The sequence below is a fragment of the Xyrauchen texanus genome, chromosome 12, assembly GCF_025860055.1.
Source record: "Xyrauchen texanus isolate HMW12.3.18 chromosome 12, RBS_HiC_50CHRs, whole genome shotgun sequence".
In the NCBI taxonomy this organism is placed as follows: Eukaryota; Metazoa; Chordata; class Actinopteri; order Cypriniformes; family Catostomidae; genus Xyrauchen; species Xyrauchen texanus.
Genome location: NC_068287.1, coordinates 41,816,999 through 41,841,480, shown reverse-complemented (window position 1 = coordinate 41,841,480; position 24,482 = coordinate 41,816,999). Strand labels below are relative to the sequence as shown.

Genomic DNA, 24,482 nt, shown 5'->3' with positions numbered 1-24,482 from the left:
ACAACGCAAACTGTAAGTAATCTATTTTAAACTTTAAACTACTTTTTAAAGCGCAATTTCATTCATTATGAATAATCACAGTGTTTTTACTTAGTTTACTTGCATATTGTTCTGGCTGGGGGCGTCAATAATTGATACATAGGCACTGACGTTAGCCAATCATAACAGTGGGCGTTAACACTGAAGTCTTAAATGGAAAACGCCCCCAAAACAGACTGTTTGAATCAGAGGATGAGAAACAGGGTGGGAAAAGGTCATAAATCACTAGATTTTAAAAGTTTTTCTTAAAAAAAAAATATATTAATACTATAATTGCACCTAAGGGACCATAATAATACAATAAAAAAAACCATGTCATGACCCCTTTAAAACTACTTGGAACAACTCCACTTGCTAATGAGCTGTTAATTATAGCTGTCACACTGGAACTGATAGTCATGAAACTTCTTTAAGAAGATGTGGAGAAAGGATATCCAGCTATAGATAAATAGATAGACAGACAGACAGACAGTAGTAAAGTAGTTGTGGTTTGGTTTCTGTTCTCTTTCAGCTTTGAGGCTTAAATTACTGTGTGAGAAATGAAAGCTGTTCACTAGTTCCATAAAGTTATAAATACTTCTATCACTGCCATTACAAGAATAAAGCCATGAAAACCGCGTTTCAGTTTCCTAATAAATTATATAAATCAGAATATTACCTCATATGAACAAATCAATAACATTTAAATAATATATATTTCAAAGGATAAAAAAACTGTGTGATAAAGAGTCACATACATTTATGCTGAAAAATGTGCATGCAAGTCACTGTGACACTTTTTCTGCAAACATTACAATAGTACTGTATAATCATCCACATTATCAAGATTTTCAGTTACACAAAATACTGTGTCGTTCACGTGTCATCATGTCACTAAAGATCTGACTCTAGACTTCGTCTTGTTGTACAGGAAGTCTTAAGGCTTTAACACTGACTGTGTCTTTAACGGTCTGTCATTAGTAGATCAGTATGGAGCTCAGTCCACTTCCTCTTGTGCTCTGTGAGTATTGCTTCATCTGTATTTATTTGCGTGAATATCCTTAATTGTTATATCATAGTTATGAAAAGGATCGAGTGATTCAGTGTTCCTGTATTTCCTCCACAAAAAACTTTTTTGCTCCTCTCAGTTTCAGATTTTCAGTTCATGATTTATAAGTAAAATATGTAAGTGTGAGAAATGAAGTGTGCAGTCAGTTCTGTGTGTGAAACAGAAATAGCAGGTGAATGATGGAAGTTGTTGTGTTTGTTCAGTCATTCAGTTTTGTGCTTTTAGTAAAGGTGTGTCGAATCAGTTTTTTAGTTAATTCTGTTTTGCAGAATTGGCATTGTAGATTTTCACCAGCAGTTAGTTTGAGTGTATATAGTCCTCTACTTGTGATGTGAAACTCAGAGGTCCAGACTGATGTTTTGAACACTGTTCCCAAAACAGCTGGACAGAAACATTTCTCTGCTATGATAAATATTTGGGTGGTAGCGCTAAACATTTTGTTGAATTACAAAATTTGTATTATTGTTACTGTATGCTTTTTTCCCCACAAATTGTGCACAGGTTGAACAAATAGTGATTTAATCTATGAAGTCTGTTCTTCTTGACTAAATTCATGTATTAACATGTATGTGATGAGGAGGAGGGCATGGTTGGGCCATGCACTTAGTCACCTAATCACCAGGGAGGGGGATAAAGTGGAGCTGGGGGTGCCAATTCGAGAGAGAGAGAGAGAGTGAGACACACGTGGCCGCAGTGTGTGTGTTCATGTTTGTTTAAATTCAGCTATATATTTAAAGTTATGGTGACTGTTCTGCTGGTTCCCGCCTCCTCCTTGCCCATCCTATACCTGTTCCTCCAGCACCCATTCAGGCAGAGGAAACCTCTGGTATGAAGTACTCCCTTCCCCTTACTCCCTGACGCCCATCCTTCTGCTGGCAGGTCTTCCCCGCCTCTCTGGAGCCCTGGGAGAAAATAGGGGATGTAGAGGGGAAAGCATGTGAGGGGAGAGACAGAGAGAGAGAGAGAGAGAGAGAGAGAGAGAGAATTGCTTGGTGGTCCCCGGACATGCCGTCACCAGGTCCTTAGCTTCTCCTCCGTCCTCTGGATGACATCCGCTCCTTCGCTGGCAGCGGAAGGCAGAGATTCCTCCGACCCCTGGCGAACAGAGCGTCTATTCCCGTTCCTGGTGGACGGCAGCAGTTCCTCCGACTCCCAGCGGCCAGAAGCGACTCCTCCATCACCTGGCGGATGGCTGTGGATCCTCAGTTTTGTAGGGGGTGGCAGCGGCAAGGACTCCACGATAGCGCATCCCTCCTGGGTTTCAGCACCAATGTAATGGGTAATGGATGGGCAAGGAGGAGAGGGGAACCGGCAGAACATTCAACATAACTGTAATTATATAACTGAACTTAAACAAACATAAACACACACACGGTGGTGCTGCTATCCTTATGAGGATTCTCCATAGACATAATGATTTTTATTGATTATAGATTCTGTCACCTAACCCTCACAAAAACTTTCTGCATTTTTACATTAAAAAAAATAAAACATAGTTTAGTATATTTTTAAGGGATTTGGATTATGGGGACACTAGAAATGTCCTCATCAACCACATGTATAGTATAATACTCTTGTAATTACCAGTTTGTAACCTAAAGAATTTCCTTGTTAACCACCAAAACCCACCCACAATAGACACAAAGACAAAGACCCCCCATTTAGCCTTAACAGACTGTAGGGGCAAGTGCTGTAAGCAAGCACCTATGAAGGCCGGAACAGTACACAAGGGGGTGGGTGGCCAGCACCACACCCGACCGCCTTTGTCTCCCCAGTGGCGATGTTTACACACCACACCAGGTACTCATTTTAGGCTGAGTCGACCTAGGGGAGGCCTGGGACCGGTTCAGATAATCGTCATTGGTGTTGGCCACGAGCGGGAATTGAACTCAGGTCACCAGGTTCGTAGCGCAGCGCGCTAACCGCTACACTACCGCTCCCCCTCCAATACAATAAAAATACCACACACACACACACACACACACACACACACACACACACACACACACACACACACACACACACACACACACACACACACACACACACACACACACACACACACACACACACACACACACACACACACACACACACACACACACACGTTGTGTTTCCATGTTTTATGGGGACTTTCCATAGACATAATGGTTTTTATACTGTACAAACTTTATATTCTATCCCCTAAACCTAACCCTACCCCTAAACCTAACCCTCACAGAAAACTTTCTGCATTTTTACATTTTCAAAAAACATAATTTAGTATGATTTATAAGCTGTTTTCCTCATGGGGACCGACAAAATGTCCCCACAAGGTCAAAAATTTCGGGTTTTACTATCTTTATGGGGACATTTGGTACCCACAAAGTGATAAATACACGCTCACACATACACACACACACACACACACACACACACACACACACACACACACACAGACACAGAGTGTCTCTCTCTCTCAAACTGGAGCCCCCGGCTCATCTTTATCCCCCTATTTAGGTGACTGGTTAGGTGCAGGCTGTGCACTCTCACAGTCCAGTCATGCCCTCCACGTCATCACAATGTATTATGAAGTTAGAAATTCTAAAAGTGCATGTCCATGTAATTCTACTGATCACATAGCTAAAATAATCAGTTACTGTACATACTCCTTTCAAAAAAATCTGTTACGCTTCTTATAAATCCAGTTGTATATTGTAAGTAATATATGTATTAATAAGAACTAACCTGGAAGGTGAATTTTACAGAAAACACAGACCCTTAAACTGAAACCCAATCTGAACAGATCAGCTACACATTTACACTCAATATAAAATAATATCAATAAAAATGCAATTATAATGTTGCTCTAGACCAGTGGTTCTCAACCTTTTTTGAACAAACGCCCCCTGACCTCTTCATGATCCTCTTAACGCCCCCCAAAAAAAAAAAAAAAAAACCCCAAAAACACTTCAGAAATACTATTACAGCCAAACAATTGCAACACTGATACCTGAAGCCTGAGTTTTTGGTAAAAAAAAAAAAACTGAAACAGAAGTTTCTTATTGTATAAACTACATGTAAAAGCCTCAAGTTGAGTAATATTGTGTTTGGAAAAAAATGCAAAAACACATGGATTGTTTGAAAGGTATTGCAAATTTATTTCGAAATTCAAACAAATTCAGGCTCACACACACATTTTTTTAAGATGAACCAATCACGTGAACAATAACGTAACTAACCTAAATTGCCAATGAAAAAGCAGCGGTCGTTCGCGCACTCAATTAGGCAATATATACTAGGCTTCAAATTTGAATAGCCTACAAACGGTCATTTGATTTCAAATGACGAACAAAGACGACAACAGCTCGGCCACCTGAACTGAACCGAAGAAAAAACAACGTCAAAAACAGCCACTTTTTTTTAATGAATTACGGTCATTAGTGTGAGCCCTGAGCTTGGTGACTGGCAGCCAACTTTTTAACATCAGGACACAATGATGTCAGCTTGAGCCGGAGTGTGCCTGAGGTAACCAAATTGAGACGGCTGCGGTACTTCGTCTGCATGTGCAAAGCTTGACTGCTGCTCAACAAGGTATGACGTCGGAAAAGCAAGGAGCAGAAGACGAATCCTCTTCCACAAAAGAGGGAAACGCTGACCATGCGTGGCCCACATGACACGCCAGCCACATGTCCGAAAGGTTGACTTGGCCTCCTCATCATTTTGGAGGTCGATGAGAGTTTCTTGAATTTCGTCCTCACTCCTGGACACATCCACTTGAAATGGCTCCATCACCCACTCAGGGACATCTAATTGGTCGAGGTCCCTGAAACGGATCTCCATGTCCGCCTTTACTGCTCTCAAGTGATCGGTGTAACGCAGCAGGTGGTTGTCGGTCAGCTCATCAACCACCTGAATTTAAGTACAGAAAGGCAGTTAACGTTACTGAGATTATTTTTAGGCTGCCTTTGTAAATTAAAATATACCTAATAATAATACTACTAACAATAATAATAGGCTACCTTGGCCAGCTGAGGGAAATTATTAAATTGGCGCCTGCTCAAATTTTGTTTGTACAGCTCCAGCTTGGCGAGGAAACTGCAGATGGTGGCCTTTGAATGGACCAGTGTCACGGCATCTCCCTGGAGCTTGAGTGACACTTCATTCATCTTCCGAAGAAATCTGCCAGGTAAAAGATGTCACGCGACAGGACCACAGCGTGTCCCTTAGAGCTGCGTCGGCACCGGCAAGAAACTCCAGGACACTTGTGAACAACTCACACAGCCTAGCCAGACAGTTGCCCTTGGATAGCCAGCGTACCTCAGTGTGGAGCAGCAAGCGCTGAAACGCTTCATCGTTCTCCTCGCACAGCTGCCTGAAGATCCGGTCGTTCAGAGCATGGGCCTTAATTTTGTTTATGGCCCTGACAGCGATGTTCAGAGACTGGTGGAGAGAAGGACTTATATTTTTGGCCACTAAATTGTGACGGTGCAACATGCAGTGCACTGTTAACACCTGCGGCACACGCTCCTTTAACAATGTTGCGAAGCCACGGTACCTGCCAACCATAGCGGGAGCTCCATCTGTGGCACAGGCGAGGATTTTGGCGATCGGAATAGAGTTCTCCAGCAGGTAGTCACTCAGAGCCCTGAAGATCGTCTCCCCTCATGTGTCAGTGAAGAGATATTTGGCAAACAAAACGTCCTCGGCCACATCTCTCTCAGACATATAACGCACATACGCCATCAGCAGAATATTATTATCCATTGTCGTGGTTTCATCCAGCTGGATACTGAATGGATTTTCAGGCAGTGTGGCACACAACTGCTGCTCTGTATCCAGCGCCATCTCCTTTATTCTCCGAGCCACACTGTCATTGCTGAGCGGGATGGCCTGCATCACTGGCGATGGGTCTCTCTCCATTATGGTGGAGATGGCCTCTTTAATCGCTGGGATAACCAGCTTCTCCCCCACTGTAAATGGCAACCCCGACTTCGCTATCAAGAGAGAGATGTTATAGGAGGCCAGTAACCCACTCTCTGTCTGGTTTACCTTCCTAGCGAACATCTTGGAGATGGACTGTTTTGAAAGTTGCTCCTTGAGGTTCTGGAAATACGCAGCATCCTTGGATGCCTTATCGGGGTGAATTTTAGTTAGGTGCTCCTTTAGACGGGACGGTTTCATTGCCTCGTTAGAGAAAACCTGCTGGCAAAGCAGGCACATCGGAAGCTGGATGTTCGTTGGTGAGGGAATAAAGCCATACCCAATGTACTCAACACTATACTGTCTGCACTTCTTCTTGTTTTCCGCCATGATGTTTAAATGTGTTTTGATATCAAAATTGTTTTAGCCTATGTAATTGTGCTTGTGTGCATTTTGATTGGACACATTAAAAACCGCGAAACTTGTGTACATTTTGATTGGACACATTCTTTCTACCACTCTGACAGCTGCCGGCTGCGGCATTTGTTTTTAGGCGTTGCTATGGAGATCATTTGCCGGTAACTAGCCGAGTGGGTTATTAGCAACATTTAAATATGAATTCATTAATTTGCACAGACATAATTTTATTTTACATTCAAATGAACATTGTATGTGTTGTCAGAGGCTTAAACGTTGTGATGAATAACAGTGAGTAACGTAGGGTGACCATGTAGTATATTATTATACTAGGTGAATAACTGCAAAAAGACATCTAATATAAAATCAATATTTATATCATTATGACTTTATTATTCCCATCGGCCAATTACACATTGCAGAGTAGAGGCGCGGATCAGCTCTAACGTCACCCGAATCAGCTGTTAAAAACAAACTCACCATCACCAATGATTTTCTCCGATTAGATATCCGCACCCGATCATCACATTACAATTAAAATTCTCATGGCCAGATGTAGGCCTACTAACGCTTTTGCGCCCACTTCAGGCGTATTTGTTTCGCAAAGTGCGCATAAAACCATGGCGAGGTATGTACGAACGGGACGCACCGAGATGAAAGCGCAGATTTTCGTGTCATGCATATATGCATTCATGGGATGGACAAGGGGAAAGTGGGAGTGTCACATAAATAGATGGGAGGGGAAGCGTAAACTGCGCCTACTTATGCGCCTAATTATGTATTCCGCGTTATGTACAGAAAAAGCCGGTGAAAGCGCGCCTCTATTTTGCGCTGAAAATTCTCCGCCTCTTAAAAGCATGTGTAACTTAGGAAGCGGCTCTCCTGGCATATACTCCTGGTGAAGTGGCAGCAGTAATCCGAGCAAGACTAAGACATAGGCTAAGTAGAAGAGCTGAAAAGATGTTTGCGCAGGCCACCTGTTGAGTACCTCTGAGTAACGCCCCCCATTTGTGCCTGAGCGCCCCCCTCTTTGCTGCCTCGTTCACACCGCCCCCCAACACTGTCCAAACGCCCCCTAGGGGGCGGTACCGCCCCCGTTGAGAAACGCTGCTCTAGACAAATGTAAAGAACTTGAATTGATGGTGTAATTATGGTTAGTTTTATATTGTGCAAACTGTTTATAGTAAATTAATAGTTTATCAGCTCCATGTTTACACTGTAATAAACTTTTTTCTTTGTACTTTTTCAGTGCTGATTTCAAACATCCATTCTGGACACACTGAAGGTGATTCAATTTGATTCATGTATTTCATCACATTTTTACAATATGTGTGATTATAAACTAACTGTTACAAACCAGCTGAGAAAATTATTGTTATAAAAGAAATCTGCATGTAAAAATGTTATGAAGGTAAGTGAGGACCCAAAAGCGATGTATAAAAACAGAGTCTTTAATGAAGCTCAGAAAATAACGTCAACACAAAGTCTTCTCCTTGAGAGGAATACAAACAAAAGCAGCCCGCAGAGAGGGCGATAACAAAATGGCAAAACAAATGCTTCCTTCGAGCTGTAGTTAGTCCACGGGTAGCTGAAGAGTACCACTCTCTCGTGGCGTCAGGTAACTGGGCACAGAGATAGGGGATGGCCTTTACCGGTGAACAGTTTAGTGACGGCGGATGCCAACAGGACAGGACTCTGGACAGAGACACACAGGGCTGTAGTTGCTTCTAGAGATAGTAACACAGAGTGAGAATCCGACAGAGAATGTAGTGAGAGTGAGGAGAGAAATAGAGAGCTAATCAGAGGAAAGAGGGAACAGGTGGATTAATGAGGAACTCAGGGAAGATGAGAAACAGCTGGGAGCGGAGGAAAGGAGAGGGAAAGTAACATAGAACGACCAACAGAGGGAGACAGAGTAGAGGGAAAGAACAGAAGTGAGACATAACATGACATAAAAATGTCAATTTCTTCAGAAATACATCGTCACTTCAGATAACTTGTTATAAAGCAGCAGACACAAATAAATCTAACATTTAATCTACTTTAGATTTACCAAAAGATTTCAATGTTTCTGTCAATTTGAGTTCAAAAGCTCCGACTGATTATTTTAAGAGACATGATCTATTGTGAAACAAAACATACATTGAATCTTAAAACAAAATGTAGAATGATTTAATAAAGTATATTATTTTTATGATAATAAGCAATTTGCGGTATTTTCTGTTAATTTGGCCAAAAAAAGTTCAGTGAAATTTACATTTATGTGTGTAAAATGTTTCTCTACCAGACAGACAGTTTTCCATCTATTGAAAATCATAACAATGATGAAGATAATGATAATAATAACAATAAATCATATTTCTGAAAAAACAAATATTTATTTAATTAATTAATTGCATTTCCTGTTACTCTGAACAAGTTGCAGTGAATAGTCGACACAACTTCCGTCAATGCCGATTTAGCACAGATTTTGTAAACATGTAACTGTGTTCATCCAGTAAATACAGCACATTATTTTACACTATTTTCAGAGTGAATTGTTGTCATTGCACAGAAAGACCAAAAGTCAAAGTGATCGTACATCCTGATGAACGTGTGTCTCAGATGTGACATACAGGAGGGAGCAGATATTTAATACATGATTTCTTTATTAAAGCATTTTAATATGTTTGGTTTATACTGTGTGCACTGAACTAAAGCCCTTAGTAAATATAGCTGCTATATAATTGTGTGTTCACTGGAGTCAGAGTCAGGATAATTTACCCGAGGGGAAATTTGAAATTTCGAATAGGGCACAGATTTGTCACTTTACTACCATAAAATTTAACATTGCTGAAAATTACGGCTCGGCGGCCATCTTTGAAACGCTCTCGGGAGCTATTTTTCTATGTAAACAAGCGGCATGCCATAGCTCCTATCTACTTGAATGGGGAAAGACCGAAATCTCCAGAACGGTTGTTCAAGATTACGATCAAAGAACATATTTCAAACCAGCAGTAAAATCTGACTACACTGCGATCATAAATTGTGCTTCTTTACCTCAGATTACGCAAAAAAGTTAAATTTTCCCATCTTGTATAGCAAATGCGCATGCGTGTTCTCGGGTTGCCATACAGGCGATGTCTGCATCTAAAAGGCGATTGGCTCTTTTACATGAAGGCAGGACTTCCTTTCTACATCTGTTAGTGAATGTTGGTAATTCCAATTTCTCCCATTCATTTTCAGTGAAGTGGCCCATCTCTGCTAAAGAGTCTCTGGGCTTGCAAACCACACATAGTACATAAACACCTCCTGAAGCAGAGTGCATGATATATGTTCATATACATGTCAGTTTTCAGTAATTTGACCGATCTAATGGCAAGTAAATTCTGTAAAACGGCATTCATCTATAAAAACATACATTTATGTTATTTTCTAGAAATAAATATAATTCAAGGATAGATGTTCTGGTAATTGTAAGTAAACTCTGTTTAAAGGCCTTATAAGAAAAGATTAATAGCCCTACATTTAAAATGAAATGAAAAGCAATCCAGAGGTCACCATTGTTTATTGCAAGTATTCTTTGTAAATAAACTTGATGCAAGTGATACAAGTGGCAGGAGGACTGACATATCATGTGATCCGTCAGTGCCAACTTCTGCCAGCCAGCAAGAGATCAAATCCCTCTCAACCACTGCGCAGAGAGAACAACGTAAAGCAGAAAACGTTATACTTGCATGACCAACTTAAAATGTAAAGATAGTTTACAAGCCTTGTGAACTTCTCAATGTATATGCTGCAAGACAAAAAATACTGCAAGACAAAAACAATTGAAAAATTGAGTCAATTATTCAAAAAATATTTTCTAAAGTCGCAATTTAGAAGTAATAAAATGGAAGAAAAGGAGAGAAAAGACATTTATCAATTCTTGATGTAACCGATAAAAAAAGAAGAAAAAAAAAAAGTTTCAAATCGTTTTTTCTATTTTTGCGTTTGGATTTTATGATCTGCAAAAAGAACAGTAAAGTGTTACACGGACCCTCTGGAGAGCACACTCCAAAAACATGCTGATATTTCACATTTACACACTTAAATTTCATGACAAAATTAAATGAATAAAACCTCAATATATTTAAAATTGTTTGTTTGAGGGAATTACGATACTCACACAGCAGTGATGAAGTTACACTAACAGTATTGGGTGAGTGACTTCATCTGTGTTCATCCTCATTTACATCAGCAATGTGCAGAAATATTCAATACATGATGACAGAATATTTTTCTAAGAGCATTACGAGAGGTCAGGTTTATGATTGTGTACTGGAGAGACAGTGACTCTGAAGTGTGAGAGAGAGTCTCATTACAGTAACTGGAGATATCAGTGGTATAAAAACAGCACTGCAGTGTCTGAGTCTGAGCGTTACACTGTAAACAGAGACACTCTCACTATCAGAGGAGCTGCTGAATCTGATCAGGATCTGTACTGGTGTAGAGGAGAGATGATAGACATCAAGATCACTCTATACATTTCTTACTCTCACTAGTGTCTCTCAAATCTGCAAAATAGGAAATGAAGACAATCAACCAATTTATTTGTGATTATCATAATCATTATGTAAAAGGTCACTTGTATTAACATTTTCTTTACAGAGTTCTGATTCAATGTAAACAGGTCACAGTGATGAGTTTAATAACCTCCTGTAATCGTTTCTCTAGTGAACTCTTCAGCACATGAATGTTTCTTATTCTCCTGCAGGATTGAAACCAAAACCTGAACTCACATCAAATCCTGAAGGAGCTGCACTGACAGGAAACACAGTGACTCTGACCTGTCACATGGATCAGTCGACTGGATGGCAGTTTTACTGGTACCAACACACACAGAAACATCAGAAAAACACAACAGACACAAACTCCTACACAGTGAACATTGATTCAGTGTCTGATGGAGGTCAGTACTGGTGTAGAGCTGGAAGAGGAAATCCAGTTTACTACACACACTACAGTGATGCACTGTGGGTAAATGTTACAGGTGAGATAGAAAATGTATTTTAAGATGTCATTAGTTGATGCCATGCAAGTTAATTTTATACAAAATTCAGATTAAACAATAAAATTTACCTAATATTGTTGAGAATTATTGCGTGAATATTAATCATTTAGTGATTCAATTGTTTTTATGAGTCAAAAATAGCATAATATGTTTTCTTTATACAGATGATCCTAAAGCTGTTTTGACTGTAAAGCCTGAAGATAATCTGTTCAGAGGAGAAACTGTCACTCTCAGATGTGACATACAGGGTGGAGGAGACACTGAGTGGACATACAGCTGGACTCTAGAGAATAAAAACTACTGGAATAAAAACACTGTCAGTCAATACAAGAAACAAGAATATAAAATCAGCTATGTTGAACACACATACAGTGGTAAATACACCTGTAGAGGAACGACAAGAGACGGACAAAACTCAGAGATCAGTGATGCTGTTACACTGACTGTGTCAGGTGAGTTTATATGTTTATTCATTATAGGAAATATAAACAGCAAATTTCACATTAATGTTAATGCAGATATTTAATGTTATTAATACAGTATGTTTTTATTTTAGATGAAGCTCAAGCAGTGTTAAGAGTTTCTCCACAGAAGTGGCTGACTGAAGGAGATTCAGTGACTCTGATCTGTGAGGTTAACGGCTCCTCTACAGGATGGACTTTCAGCTGGTACAGAGATGATAATGACTGCAAATATAAAGTCCTGTCAGACAGCAGCAGAGGAGCTGGAGGAAACTACACTCTCAGTTCTGCTGCTGTAAATCACACAGGAGTTTATAAGTGCAGAGGAGAGAGAGGAGAACCAGCGTATTACACAGAGTACAGCAACACACAGACACTATCGGTCACTGGTGAGTGAAAACACTGTGTGTGTGTGTGTGTGTGTGTGTGTGTTAGTGTGTAAAGAACTTTCACGCTCAAATGGTTTAAAACATTTCCAAATTCAAGCTGTGATGTGTTTCTCAGGTGTCTCTCCTTCAGTCTCTCTGATCATCAGTCCCAACAGAACTCAACACTTCACATTTGAATCTCTCTCTCTGAGCTGTGAGGATCAGAGTAACTCTACTGGATGGACAGTGAGAAGATACACAGACAGTGGATATCTGCAAGATTGTTCATCATCATCATACTGGGGATCACAAACAGGATCTACATGTAGAATCAGTCGCATCTACACATCTCACACTGGAGTGTACTGGTGTCACTCTGAATCTGGAGAGATCAGTAATCCTGTTAATATCACAGTACACTGTGAGTCTACAACTCTGTATTTATTGATTTATTGGTGGTTTACAATCAATGTGTAAAGCAGGTTGATATAATAAGTGCAGGAAATAAAAGATACAATTCAGTAACTGCAATAATTAGGAGACACTTTTATCATTACTCTTACTTGGAGTTCATCATTTAAACAAACCCCTAAAATTAAGTATTAAACTTTGATGTGTAACTCATCCTCTGCATTGATGGTGCTACAGACATGAATCATGGTGTCCGGCTTCTTGAGGAGAGGCGTTCTGTTACTTTGCTAATTGGTCAGTCTCATGATCACGTCTAGCAGACACTAAAATGGGAAATGAAAGACGTTTATTGAAGGAAACTCATCTAGGGAACAGAACAGAGACTTGAAGGTGGGCTCTTTTGACTTGGGCCAAAAAACAACCACCTAGCAGCCACCCAGAACACCATAGCAACCACGCATAACAACCGACTAACAACGTCCTGGCAACACTCTAGTATTTGTGGCAGGAAGTTTTTCATGTGCAAGCACCGCTCACATCCTCTTTGGAAAATGTTCAAATCAAGTTGATGTATTTTATTACTTCTAGTAAGTGCACATTTCCTCTGTTCTGTAGATGGTGATGTGATTCTGGAGAGTCCTGTTCATCCTGTGACTGAAGGACATTCTCTGACTCTACGCTGTTTATATCGATATAAAAACCCATCAGTCCTCACAGCTGATTTCTATAAAGATGGATCCCTCCTCCAGAATCAGACTACAGGAGAGATGATCATCCCTACTGTCTCAAAGTCACATGAGGGTTTCTACTACTGTGAACACACAGAGAGAGGAGAGTCACCCAAGAGCTGGATCTCAATCAGAGGTGAAACAGAAAACAAAACAAAAATGTAATGTTTCTGTATAATTTGCAGCACATTTTTAAACGTATGAATATATTTATCGTCCTCAGTCTCAAGATCTGTGTCTCCTGGATTGATAACTGGAGTGACTGTCGGACTGAGTGTCATGCTTTTGATTATTCTCTTACTGGTCCTGCTGTGGTGCTACAAAAACAAAAAAGGTTCATCTTCTGTCCCCTTAGAGTTCAATGTGACAATTTAATGACAAATCTGAATCTTAATATGTGTTACGATCCCTGTTTGTCTGCCCCTTGTCTTCCGTGTCGCTTTCACCATGTTCCATTCTGTCATTGTGCGCACCTGATTCTCGTTTGTATCCTCATGTGTATTTAAACCCTGCCTGTTCCTCCATTACCTTGTCGTTCGTTGTTCCCACTGTTTTGATGTCCCATGTTCAGATGTTTGCTCATTTACCTGTCTTCCCGTGTTCTTTCCAGCCGTGTTAATCCAGTCCGTGTTCCTTCGTTGTTTTCATGTTTTAGTTTCAGTTTGCCCATCGTGGTTGTTTCATTTGTTCATGTCTGTTTATTTCCACCGTTGTTCAATAAACCGCACGTAGATCCAAACTCCTCGCCTGCCTTCATCTGCACTCATAACAGAACACCGACCCCAATGGATCTAGCGGTACTACAAGCAAACTGTCAGCTGCTCAGCCTGATGCAGGGAAACCGTCCGGTTGAAGAGCACATCCGCGATTTTCTCGTGATTGCGAGTGGCACCGACTTCCCTGACTCCTCCCTGGTGGTGTTCTTCCGGGCCAACCTGAACGGTGCACTCAAGGAGCGGTTGCCACCGGCGACGTGCGGCTAGACGCTCCGCGATTTCGTTGAGGAGACTCTGCTGGCCTGCGGTTCATCGTTCACTGTGGGCGTCGTTGAGGAGGACCCCGTGGCTTCTCCCACAGTGTTAACTCTCCATTCGCCCGTGGTTCGTCCCTTCATGCCTGCCTTGGTCAAAGAGCCAGTGCTGCCAGCTTCGTCCGCCCGGAGGAGGAGGAGAAGGAAGGCTTCCGCTCCCCAGTTAACGCCTGCCACGGTCAGCGAGCCAGCGCCTACGCCTGCCACGGTCAGCGCCTATGCCTGCCACGGTCAGCGAGCCAGCGCCTGCAGCCCCTACCGTCAGCGAGCCAGCGCCTGCAGCCCATACCGTCAGCGAGCCAGCGCCTGCAGCCCCTACCATCAGCGAGCCAGCGCCTGCAGCCTCGACCGTCCCAGAGCCAGAGCCTGCAGCCCCTACCGTCCCAGAGCCAGCACCTGCAGCCCCTGCGCCTGCCACGGGGTCAGCCTGCAGCGCCTACGCCTGCCACGGTCAGCGAGCCAGCGCCTACGCCTGCCACGGTCAGCGAGCCAGCGTCTGCAGCCCCTGCGCCTGCCACGGTCAGCCTGCAGCGCCTACGCCTGCCACGGTCAGCGAGCCAGCGCCTACGCCTGCCACGGTCAGCGAGCCAGCGCCTGCAGCCCCTACCGTCAGCGAGCCAGTGCCTGCAGCCCATCCCGCCTCCCAGGCCTCCTGAACCTGTCCTTGCCCTGTGGCCAGCTCCCAGGCCTCCTGAACCTGTCCTTGCCCTGTGGCCAGCTCCCAGGCCTCCTGAACCTGTCCCTGCCCCTTGGACTGCCTGCCTACCCTCTGTACCCCCTTGGACTGCCCGTCTGCCCTCTGTGCCCCCTTGGTCTGCCTGTCTGCCCCTTGTGCCCCCTCGGACTGCCCGTCTGCCCTCGGTGCCCCCTTGGTCTGTCTGGTTTCCCCATGTGCTCTCCGTGGTCTGCCAGTCCCCCCCTCATTCCTTGGAAGATTTATTTTTTTTTGTGTATGTTTTGTTTTGGTGAGGATCGTCTGGAATCCGATCCTTTGAGGGGGGGTTATGTTACGATCCCTGGTTGTCTGCCCCGTGTCTTCCGTGTCGCTGTCACCATGTTCCATTCTGTCATTGTACGCACCTGATTCTCATTTGTATCCTCATGTGTCTGTGTATTTAAACCCTGCCTGTTCCTCCATTACCTTGTCGTTCGTTGTTCCCACTGTTTTGATGTCCCATGTTCAGGTGTTTGCTCGTTTACCTGTCTTCCCGTGTTCTTTCCAGCTGTGTTAATCCAGTCCGTGTTCCTTCGTTGTTTTCATGTTTTAGTTTCAGTTTGCCCATCGTGGTTGTTTCATTTGTTCATGTCTGTTTATTTTCACCGTTGTTCAATAAACCGCACGTAGATCCAAACTCCTCGCCTGCCTTCATCTGCACTCATAACAATATGGGGAGTTTTTATTGAAGTCTTTTGAATTTGAACACTGTCATGTCATTGTCAAACATGTATGCATGCTGTATATTCATTTGTTTGAGTATATTCTGTCATGTAAACATTGTGTTTGACTAGGTGGAGGAACTCTGTCTCCCTCTTCTGTCTATCAACAGCAGAATATCAGTCAGACATCAGAGCAGAACCAGAATGAAACTGGATATACAACACCACTGCAGTGTGGTCAGTCTCAAATCTTTTAACAGTTCTTTTACAGTGTCTAGTGTAGTGAGAAACAAATCTGAACATGACATTAATCTACTAATGTCTTATAGATGTCTTTAAATATTAATCTGAGATATAAATAAAATTACACACATCATCTTTAGCTAACAAGACAGCTCTTTAAAAATTATTTATTTTTAAAATGAATTAATTTTGTGTTACAGATTTTTGTAATTTGGCTGTACATCATTCGTTTTATTGTATCAAAAATGCACATAAAAATATATATTTTAGTAACTTTACTTTATAGGTTATTAGCACATGAAATATTTAACTTGCTTAATTTTTTTAAGTCAGTGTCAAAATGATTTTTTTTTTGACAAATAGTCTTTTGTTACTTATTCTATTTATTTATTTATTTCAGGCACTGGTCATATTTATGATTCTGCTCATGCAACAGTTAATACAGACATAAGTACAGATATCTGTATGAGAGTCAAGCAGCTGTTTTATAAAGAAATGTAAATGTTATAAAATAAAAAATGTTTTAGGAGTCACTGGGACAGAGACAGGTGATGTCGTGTATTCACGGGTCATTAGGAACAAAAAGAAATTCGAGATCAAAGGTACAAAGACTGAAAGGGTAAAACCAAACAGAAAAGGGAAAACTCTGACTAAATTCTTTCTTTTTCTTTGTAGATTCAATAACAGGGCCTACTGACCTAACCTATGCTGAGATTGAACTGAAATCTAAGAAAGAAGTCAAGAAAAAGAAAGGAAACAAAGGTACTGTATGCAAAACCGTCTAGGTTATGTATGTAACCTCCGCTCCCTGATGGAGGGAACGAGACGTCGAGTTGAAGAAGCGACACTAGGGGTCTCTCTTGAGCACCGAATATGCCTCTGATGCATGAAAAAAGGCCAATGAGAAGTTGACAGACAGTATTTGCATACCCTGCCCCCGGACATACGGGTACATTTACATTTACATTTATGCATTTGGCAGACGCTTTTATCCAAAACGACTTACAGTGCACTTATTACAGGGACAATCCCCCCACAGAAACCTGGAGATAAGTACCTTGCTCAAGGACACAATGGTGGTGGCTGTGGGGATCAAACCAGCGACCTTCTGATTACCAGTTTACCAGTTATTTGCATTAGTCCACTACACCACAACCACTCCTTATAAAGGTATAAAGTACATAGTATTAACTACTATGAGTTCATTCAGCATTTTTGTGAGGAGCCGGTAGTGTCCGGCTCAGCGACGTGGCCAGGAGAACACGACGTCTTGTTCCCTCCATCAGGGAATGGAGGTTATATACGTAACCTAGACGTTCCCCGTCTGTCGCTCAATTTGACGTCGTATCGAAGAATACTAGGGGTCCACTTCAAATCACGCCATGCGCTGAGCCGTGTACGTGTACTGCTGACACAGGAGCGGGCAGGTATTTCATGTGCCAGGACAACCAGCTGTGTCAGACTGTACATACCCTTCCCCAATGCCCCATAAAAGACGTCGGATTCCTTCTAGTTACACAAGCAGGGGAACAAGGCGACGCTTGCCAACCTGGGACAGGCCGAGCCTAGCCGGGTCTGGGGCCCTTACCGCATCGTGGGAAGGGGGTCTTACCCATTTTCCTATTCTTTCAAGACCCTGCGGAGACCACACCTGCCCAGGAAGGGGGAGGTAACGTGGCAAAATACATCACATGGGCCTCTTCGGTCACATGTGGGAAAGAATGGCGTGGTGGTAGATCCAGCCTCGAGGAGGGGGGAGTTGCTACAACACGGCGACCGGAGGGCAGTGGGAACTGCCTAAGGGAGGGGACCATACCACGGAAACTACATACAGGAGGAGTCCGCGTAGGAGGCCTGATCTGTGGAGTACCTTTCCCAGTGCAGGGTAGATTTGAGATACCTGCAGTGGATTGGGTCGGTGAATTCCCCTGCTGAATTTCGGACCCACAGGGCAAGGAAGGAGTCATCCAGGGAGCCAAGTGAGTGGGATCTCCTGGGAGGGAAAAGCGTGATTCACTCGGTCAGACCGTCAGCATGTACCAAGTTCTACCAGCTCAGACCTGAGAAAACACGGGACGAGACTGACTCAACCCTGAGGTTGTAAAACCTCGCAAGTGTATTGGGTGTTGCCCAACCCGCAGCTCTGCATATGTCTGCCAGAGAGGTGCCCCTAGCCAGTGCCCATGAGGATGCAACATTCCTTGTTGAGTGTGCACGGACCCACAAGCACACAAGAACATGGCCTGGGTGCGATATACCAATGAAATGGCCTCCACCACCCAATGGGAGAGCCTCTGTTTGCAGACAGCATTCCATTTCCGCTGTCCACTGAAGCAGACAAAGAGTTGCTCAGAGCATCAAAAGCTCTGCGTGCGGTCCACGTAGGTGCGTAAGGCACGTACCGGGCAAAGCAACGAAGGGGCTGGGCCTACCTCCTCCCAGGGCAGCGCTTGCAGGTTCACTACCTGGTCTCTAAAGGGTGTGGTAGAAACCTTGGGCACATAGCACGGTCGCGGTCTTAAGATCACGAAGTGACTGCTGGACCGAACTCCAGGCAAGTGTCGCTGGGAGAGAACGCTTGCAGGTCCCCGACCCTCTTGATGGAGGCGAGCGCGATCAGCAGGGCCGTCTTTAGGGGGAGGGCCCTGAGTCCGGCTGATTCTAGCGGCTCGAAGGGGGGGGGGGTCGCTGAAGACCAGTGAGGACCACTGGGCGCCTCTTAGGAACATGATGACCATGTCGTGCTTACCCAGAGATTTGCCGTCTACTGGGTCGTGGTGAGCTGTGATAGCGGCAACATGCACCTTCAAGGTGGAAGGGGACAGCTTCCCTTCAAACTTCTCCTGTAGGAATAAGAGCACTGACCTAACTTCGCACCTCTGTGGGTCTTCAGCCCAGGAAGAACACCAATTTGCAAACAGGCGCCACTTTAGGGTGTAAAGTTGCCTGGTACAAGGAGCACTGGCATGGTTGATCGTGTCTATGAAGGTAGGTGGTAGACCAGCTAGATCTTCCGCGTCCCATCCAGGGGCCAGACGTGGAGGTTCCTGAGGTCTGGGCGCGGATGCCAGAGCATGCCCCGTCCCTGAGAAAGAAGGTCCTTCCTCAGGAGAATTCGCAAGGGAGGGGCTGTTGCGAGGAGTACGAGGTCAGAGAACCAGGCCCGGGTGGGCCAGTAAGGAGCCACTAGGGTGACTTGTTCATCGTCCTCCCTGACCTTGCACAGCACCTGTGCAAGAAGGCTCACTGGGGGAAACGCGAACTTGCGCAGCCCCGAGGGCCAGCTGTGTGCCAGTGCGCCTGCCCCGAGGGGATCCTCTGTGAGGGCATACCAGAGTGGGCAGTGGGAGGTCTCTCGGGAGGCAAATAGGTCTACCTGGGCCTTGCCGAACCGATCCCAAATCAGCTGTATCGCCTGGGGGTGGAGCCTCCACTCGCCGCCAGGCAAGCGTTGTTGTGACAGCACGTCCGCTACCACATTGAGGTTGCCGGGGATGTGAGTGGCACACAGCTACCTGAGTCGGTGCTGGATCCAAAGTAGGAGACGCCGGGCGAGTCGTGACATGTAACGGGAGCGTATGCCGCCTTGGCGATTTATGTGCGCTACCACGGTGGTGCCGTCTGATTAAGACATGTTTGTCCCGAAATAACGGGAGAAACTTCCGCAGGGCAAAGAAAACAGTCAGCAACTCTAGGCAATTGAAATGCCAGCGCAGCGGGGCCCCTTTCCAACGGCCTGCAGCTGCGTGCCCGTTGCACACTGCGCCCCAACCCAATTTGTAGGCGTTGGTCGTGACCAGGATGCATCGGGACACCTGCTGCAAGGGTACTCCTGCCCGAAGAAAGCAGAGGTCTGTCCAGGGTTTGAGTGTTCGGCGGGGGTGACTATCACACGGTGCATGCCACGGCGCCATGCTCATCTCGGGACTCGAGTCTGAAGCCAGTGCTGAAGCGGTCTCATATGCATCAACCCCAGCGGCACGACCGCCGTGGAGGATGCCATATGCCCCAGGAGCCTCTGGAAAAGATTTAAAGGAACCGTTGTGCCCAGCCTGAAGAAGGCGAGTCAACACTGACTGAGCACGCTCGTTGGTGAGTCGTGCCGACATTGAGACAGAGTCTAACTCCATGCCGAGAAAAGAGATGCTCTGAACCGGGGTGAGCTTGCTCTTTTCCCAGTTGACCTGAAGCCCCAAATGGCTGAGGTGCCTGAGCACCTGGTCTCTGTGAGCGCATAATAACTCTCAGGAGTGGGCCAGGATGAGCCAGTCGTCGAGGTAATTGAGTATGCGGATGTCGGCTTCTCAGAGCGGGGCAAGGGCTGCCTCTGCGACTTTGGTGAAGACGCGAGGGGACAGAGACATGCCGAAGGGGAGGACCTTGTACTGATACACCTGGCCTTCGAACGCAAACCAAAGGGTCGTGTCGAGGCAATATTGAGACGTGGAAGTACGCGTCCTTCAGGTCTACCGCTGTGAACCAATCTAGATGCCGGACGCAAGTTAAGATGTGTTTTTGCATGAGCATTTTGAACGGGAGTTTGTGCAAAGCCCGATTGAAAACTCTCAAGTCCAAGATCGGTCGTAATCCACCACCTTTCTTGGGTACAATGAAGTAAGGGCTGTAGAGACCCATCTTCCTTTCGGTTGGAGGGACTGGCTCTATCGCGTCTTTGAGTAAAAGGGTAGCGATCTCCGGACACAGGGATTTGGTAAAGCGAATGCCCGTGAAGGGGGGCGGAATTAAAAACTCTTTTAAATTTGCGCTGTCAGAGCGCCCAGGGGCAAACTGCACTGCCGTGCAGAGAAGGAGAAAAGCTGCTGATGTGTGCCGTAGATCCAACAGCAAGCAAAGCGTCAGAGGAACAGGAACAGGTGTGTAACTCGCAGCTGACTGCTGACACGACCAAGGCTCCGAAGAAAATTTCTGAATGAACTCATAGTATTTCTTCGCCTTTATACCCGTATGTCCGGGGACGGGTATGCAAATACTGTCTGCCAACTTCTCATTGGCCTTTTTTCATGCATCAGAGGCATATTCGGCGCTCAAGAGAGACCCCTTGTGTCTCTTTTTCGACACAACGTCGAAATGAGCGACAGACGGGGAACAATATATCTCTGCTTAACCTGTCTGCTTCATGTTATGATCAGATTAATGCTGCATTTTAATTCCTATTATTGATCATTGTCTGTTTTTGTTGTACTATTATATTTGCTGGTATGTAAAAATAAAAATGAATATTTAGTAAATACAGAAGCAATAGTGGTGTCATGTTTTTCCTAATGAAGTTTCTGAACTCTTGTTAGGGAATACCAGTGATGCTACACCAAGTGCAGACACTGTGTACTCTAAACTGAACATGGGAACGGATCAAAAGGATCAAGGTAAAAAGAAACTAATACCATAAAATAATATATCAGCTGAAAAGGAACCAGTGAAAACTTCTTCAAGCATCATTGAGAATCTTATAATAAAATTAAATAAGCATTTTAGAATATTTTTTATGTTTTCAGGTGCTGCTTGTGGATCAAGTGATGTGATTTATGCTCAGATTCAATAAAAGACCAAAGAAGAAACTTACAACAACAGACACACAAATAAATGAAAGCTTGCCATGTTTATGCTGATGATATTATCTGCATCTTCCATATACAAGAACTTTACAAAAATCACAAACAGTACAAAATGTGTTTGATGTAATATAAACAACTTTACCAGCTTAAAAAGTATCTTGTTCTTAATGCAGATAAAACTGAGCTTATTATTTTTTTCTAATTGTAGGAATATACAGTGGATTCAAAGTATTGTTAATATGCGATTTAACAAATTGAAGTGATCTGTAATTTTAAATGTTTGGATTTTATTTGACTAATTGTCAAGCCTTTATGTGCTTCAGAGAGTTTGCATTATAATCTTTGACTATGAATGTTTCCTGAAATTTGTGCATTTTCAAATTCGTAAGTCCACACATTTATAATTTTTTTTAATTAACGGCCATAAAAACTGCCTTGCATTCCTGGGTTGCCAGCATTGCGGTCGTAGGCTTTTTCTTGTAGTGAGAAAAAACCGCTTCAGCCGCCCCCCGCGCCTTGCCTCCTTCCTATGGGATTGAGGCAGGCGCCGCAGGCGATGAAAACGATCTGGGGACAATGACGGGCTCCGTTTTCGCCGGGTAAACCCCCTCGAAACCCCCTCGAAACCCCGCCTCCCCAGCACGCTTGCTTGTTTCCGTCCGAGCTCGGGATGAGCACTCTCTCCAATGGGTTATGTTTTCAGTGTGAGAAAAAAACCAAAAAACCCGTCCCCAGGGTGCCCCTTGCACGGTGCTTAGAGGCGTGGCTTTCACTGCCCAATCCGTCGCAATGGCTGCACCGGACCATTCGACTCGGTTACGCAATTCAGTTTGCCAGGTCTCCGCCCCCCTTCATGGGCGTTCGTTTCTCTGCAGTGCACGACAGAAACGTTCAGTCCCTGCGCGAAGAAATCGCCTCCCTGTTAATCAAGGACGCGATAGAGCCTGTCCCTCCAACCAAAACGAAGAAGGGTTTCTACAGCCCTTACTTCGTTGTACCCAAGAAAGGCGGTGGCTTACGACCGATCTTGGACTTGCGAGTTTTCAATCGGACCTTGTCCAAACTCCCATTCAAAATGCTCACCCAGAAACAAATTCTATCTGGCGTCCGGCATCTAGATTGGTTCGCAGCGATAGACCTGAGGGACGCATACTTCCACGTCTCGATTCTCCTTCGACGGCCAGGCGTATCAGTATAAGGTCCTCCCCTTCGGCCTGTCTCTGTCCCCTCGCGTCATCTCGAAGGTCGCAGAGGCGGCTCTGGCCCCGCTCCGAGGAGCTGGCAAACGCATACTCAATTACCTCGACGATTGGCTCATTCTGGCCTCCTCGAGGGAATTACGATGCACACACAGAGACCAGGTGCTCAAACACCTTGGCCGTTTGGGGTTTCAGGTCAACTGGGAAAAGAGCAAGCTCACCCCGGTCCAGAGCATCTCTTTTCTCGGTTTGGAGTTAGACTCAGTCTCAATGACAGCAAGTCTCTCCAACGAGCATGCTCAGTCAGTGCTGAAATGCCTTGCTTCCTTCAAGCCAGGCGCCGTGGTCCCTTTAAAACGTTTCCAACAGCTCCTGGGGCATATGGCATCCTCCGCGGCGGTTGCGCCGCTGGGGTTGATGCATATGAGACCACTTCAGCACTGGCTCCAGACTCGAGTCCCGAGACGAGCATGGCACCGCGGCACGCACAACGTGAAAGTTACCACTGCCTGCCGCCAAACCTTCAAACCCTGGACAGACCTCTGCTTTCTACGGGCAGGAGTACCCTTGCAGCAGGTGTCCCGACGTGTCCTGGTTACGACCGACGCCTCCAAACTGGGTTGGGGCGCCGTGTGCAACGGGCGCGCAGCCGCAGGCTGGTGGAACCGAGGCCCGCTGCACTGGCACATCAACTGCCTAGAGCTGCTGGCTGTTTCTCTTGCCCTGAAGAGGTTTCTTCCATTAGTTTGCAGCAAGCACGTCCTAGTCAGGACAGACAGCACCACGGTGGTGGCCTACATAATCCGCCAAGGCGGAGTACGCTCCCTCCACATGTCACAGCTCACCCGTCGTCTCCTCCTTTGGAGCCAGCAGCGACTCAAGTCACTGCGCGCCACTCACATCCCCGGCAACCTCAATGTGATAGCGGACGCGCTGTCAAGACAAAGCTTGCCCGGTGGGGAGTGGAGGCTCCACCCCCAGTCGGTTCAGCTGATTTCGGACAGGTTGGGCAAGGCCCAGGTAGACCTGTTTGCCTCCAAGGAAACCTCCCACTGCCCGCTCTGGTATGCCCTCACAGAGGCTCCCCTTGGGACAGATGCTCTGGCGCACAGCTGGCCCGCGGGGCTGTGCAAGTACGCTTTTCCCCCAGTGAGCCTTCTTGCACAGGTGCTATGCAAGGTCAGGGACGACGAGGAGCAAGTCACTCTGGTGGCCCCCTACTGGCCCAACCAGATGTGGTTCTCGGATCTCACGCTCCTCATGACAGCCCCTCCCTGGCGAATTCCCCTGAGGAAGGATCCTCTTTCTCAGGGACGGGGCACACTCTGGCATCCGCACCCAGACCTCTGGAACCTCCACGTCTGGCCCCTGGACGGGACATGGAAGATCTAGCCGGCCTACCACCGGCCATCATAGACACTATCAACCAAGCCAGAGCCCCTTCGACCAGGCATCTCTACGCCCTAAAGTGGCGTCTGTTCGCAGACTGGTGTTCTTCCCGAGCCGAAGACCCACAGAAGTGCGCTGTTAGGTCAGTGCTCGTGTTTCTACAGGAGAGGCTGGAGAGGAGGCTGTCCCCCTCCACCCTCAAGGTGTATGTCGCCGCTATCGCGGCCCACCACGACACAGTAGACGGCAAGTCTCTTGGTAAGCA

General features: G+C 45.2%; 1 protein-coding gene across 3 annotated transcripts in view; it reads left to right on the top strand.

Annotated features, from left to right (window-relative positions):
* The window catches only part of LOC127652778 (Fc receptor-like protein 5), a 248,555-nt gene extending 226,827 nt beyond the window's left edge, over window positions 1–21,728 (top strand). The window contains exons 1-12 of one of the 3 annotated variants that reach the window (XM_052139148.1): window positions 1,017–1,039; window positions 7,656–7,691; window positions 11,142–11,417; window positions 11,603–11,890; window positions 11,995–12,288; window positions 12,404–12,688; window positions 13,294–13,542; window positions 13,630–13,740; window positions 15,946–16,050; window positions 16,732–16,818; window positions 21,363–21,440; window positions 21,570–21,728. In XM_052139148.1, the coding sequence (XP_051995108.1) occupies window positions 11,222–11,417; window positions 11,603–11,890; window positions 11,995–12,288; window positions 12,404–12,688; window positions 13,294–13,542; window positions 13,630–13,740; window positions 15,946–16,050; window positions 16,732–16,818; window positions 21,363–21,440; window positions 21,570–21,616 (1,740 nt within the window). In that variant the 5' untranslated portion in view covers window positions 1,017–1,039; window positions 7,656–7,691; window positions 11,142–11,221 and the 3' untranslated portion in view covers window positions 21,617–21,728. Of the gene's footprint in view, window positions 1–1,016; window positions 1,040–7,655; window positions 7,692–11,141; window positions 11,418–11,602; window positions 11,891–11,994; window positions 12,289–12,403; window positions 12,689–13,293; window positions 13,543–13,629; window positions 13,741–15,945; window positions 16,051–16,731; window positions 16,819–21,362; window positions 21,441–21,569 lie in introns of those variants that run through there. The other 2 variants (XM_052139149.1, XM_052139150.1) reach the window with 2 other exon arrangements.
* Window positions 21,729–24,482: the final 2,754 nt, after the last annotated feature.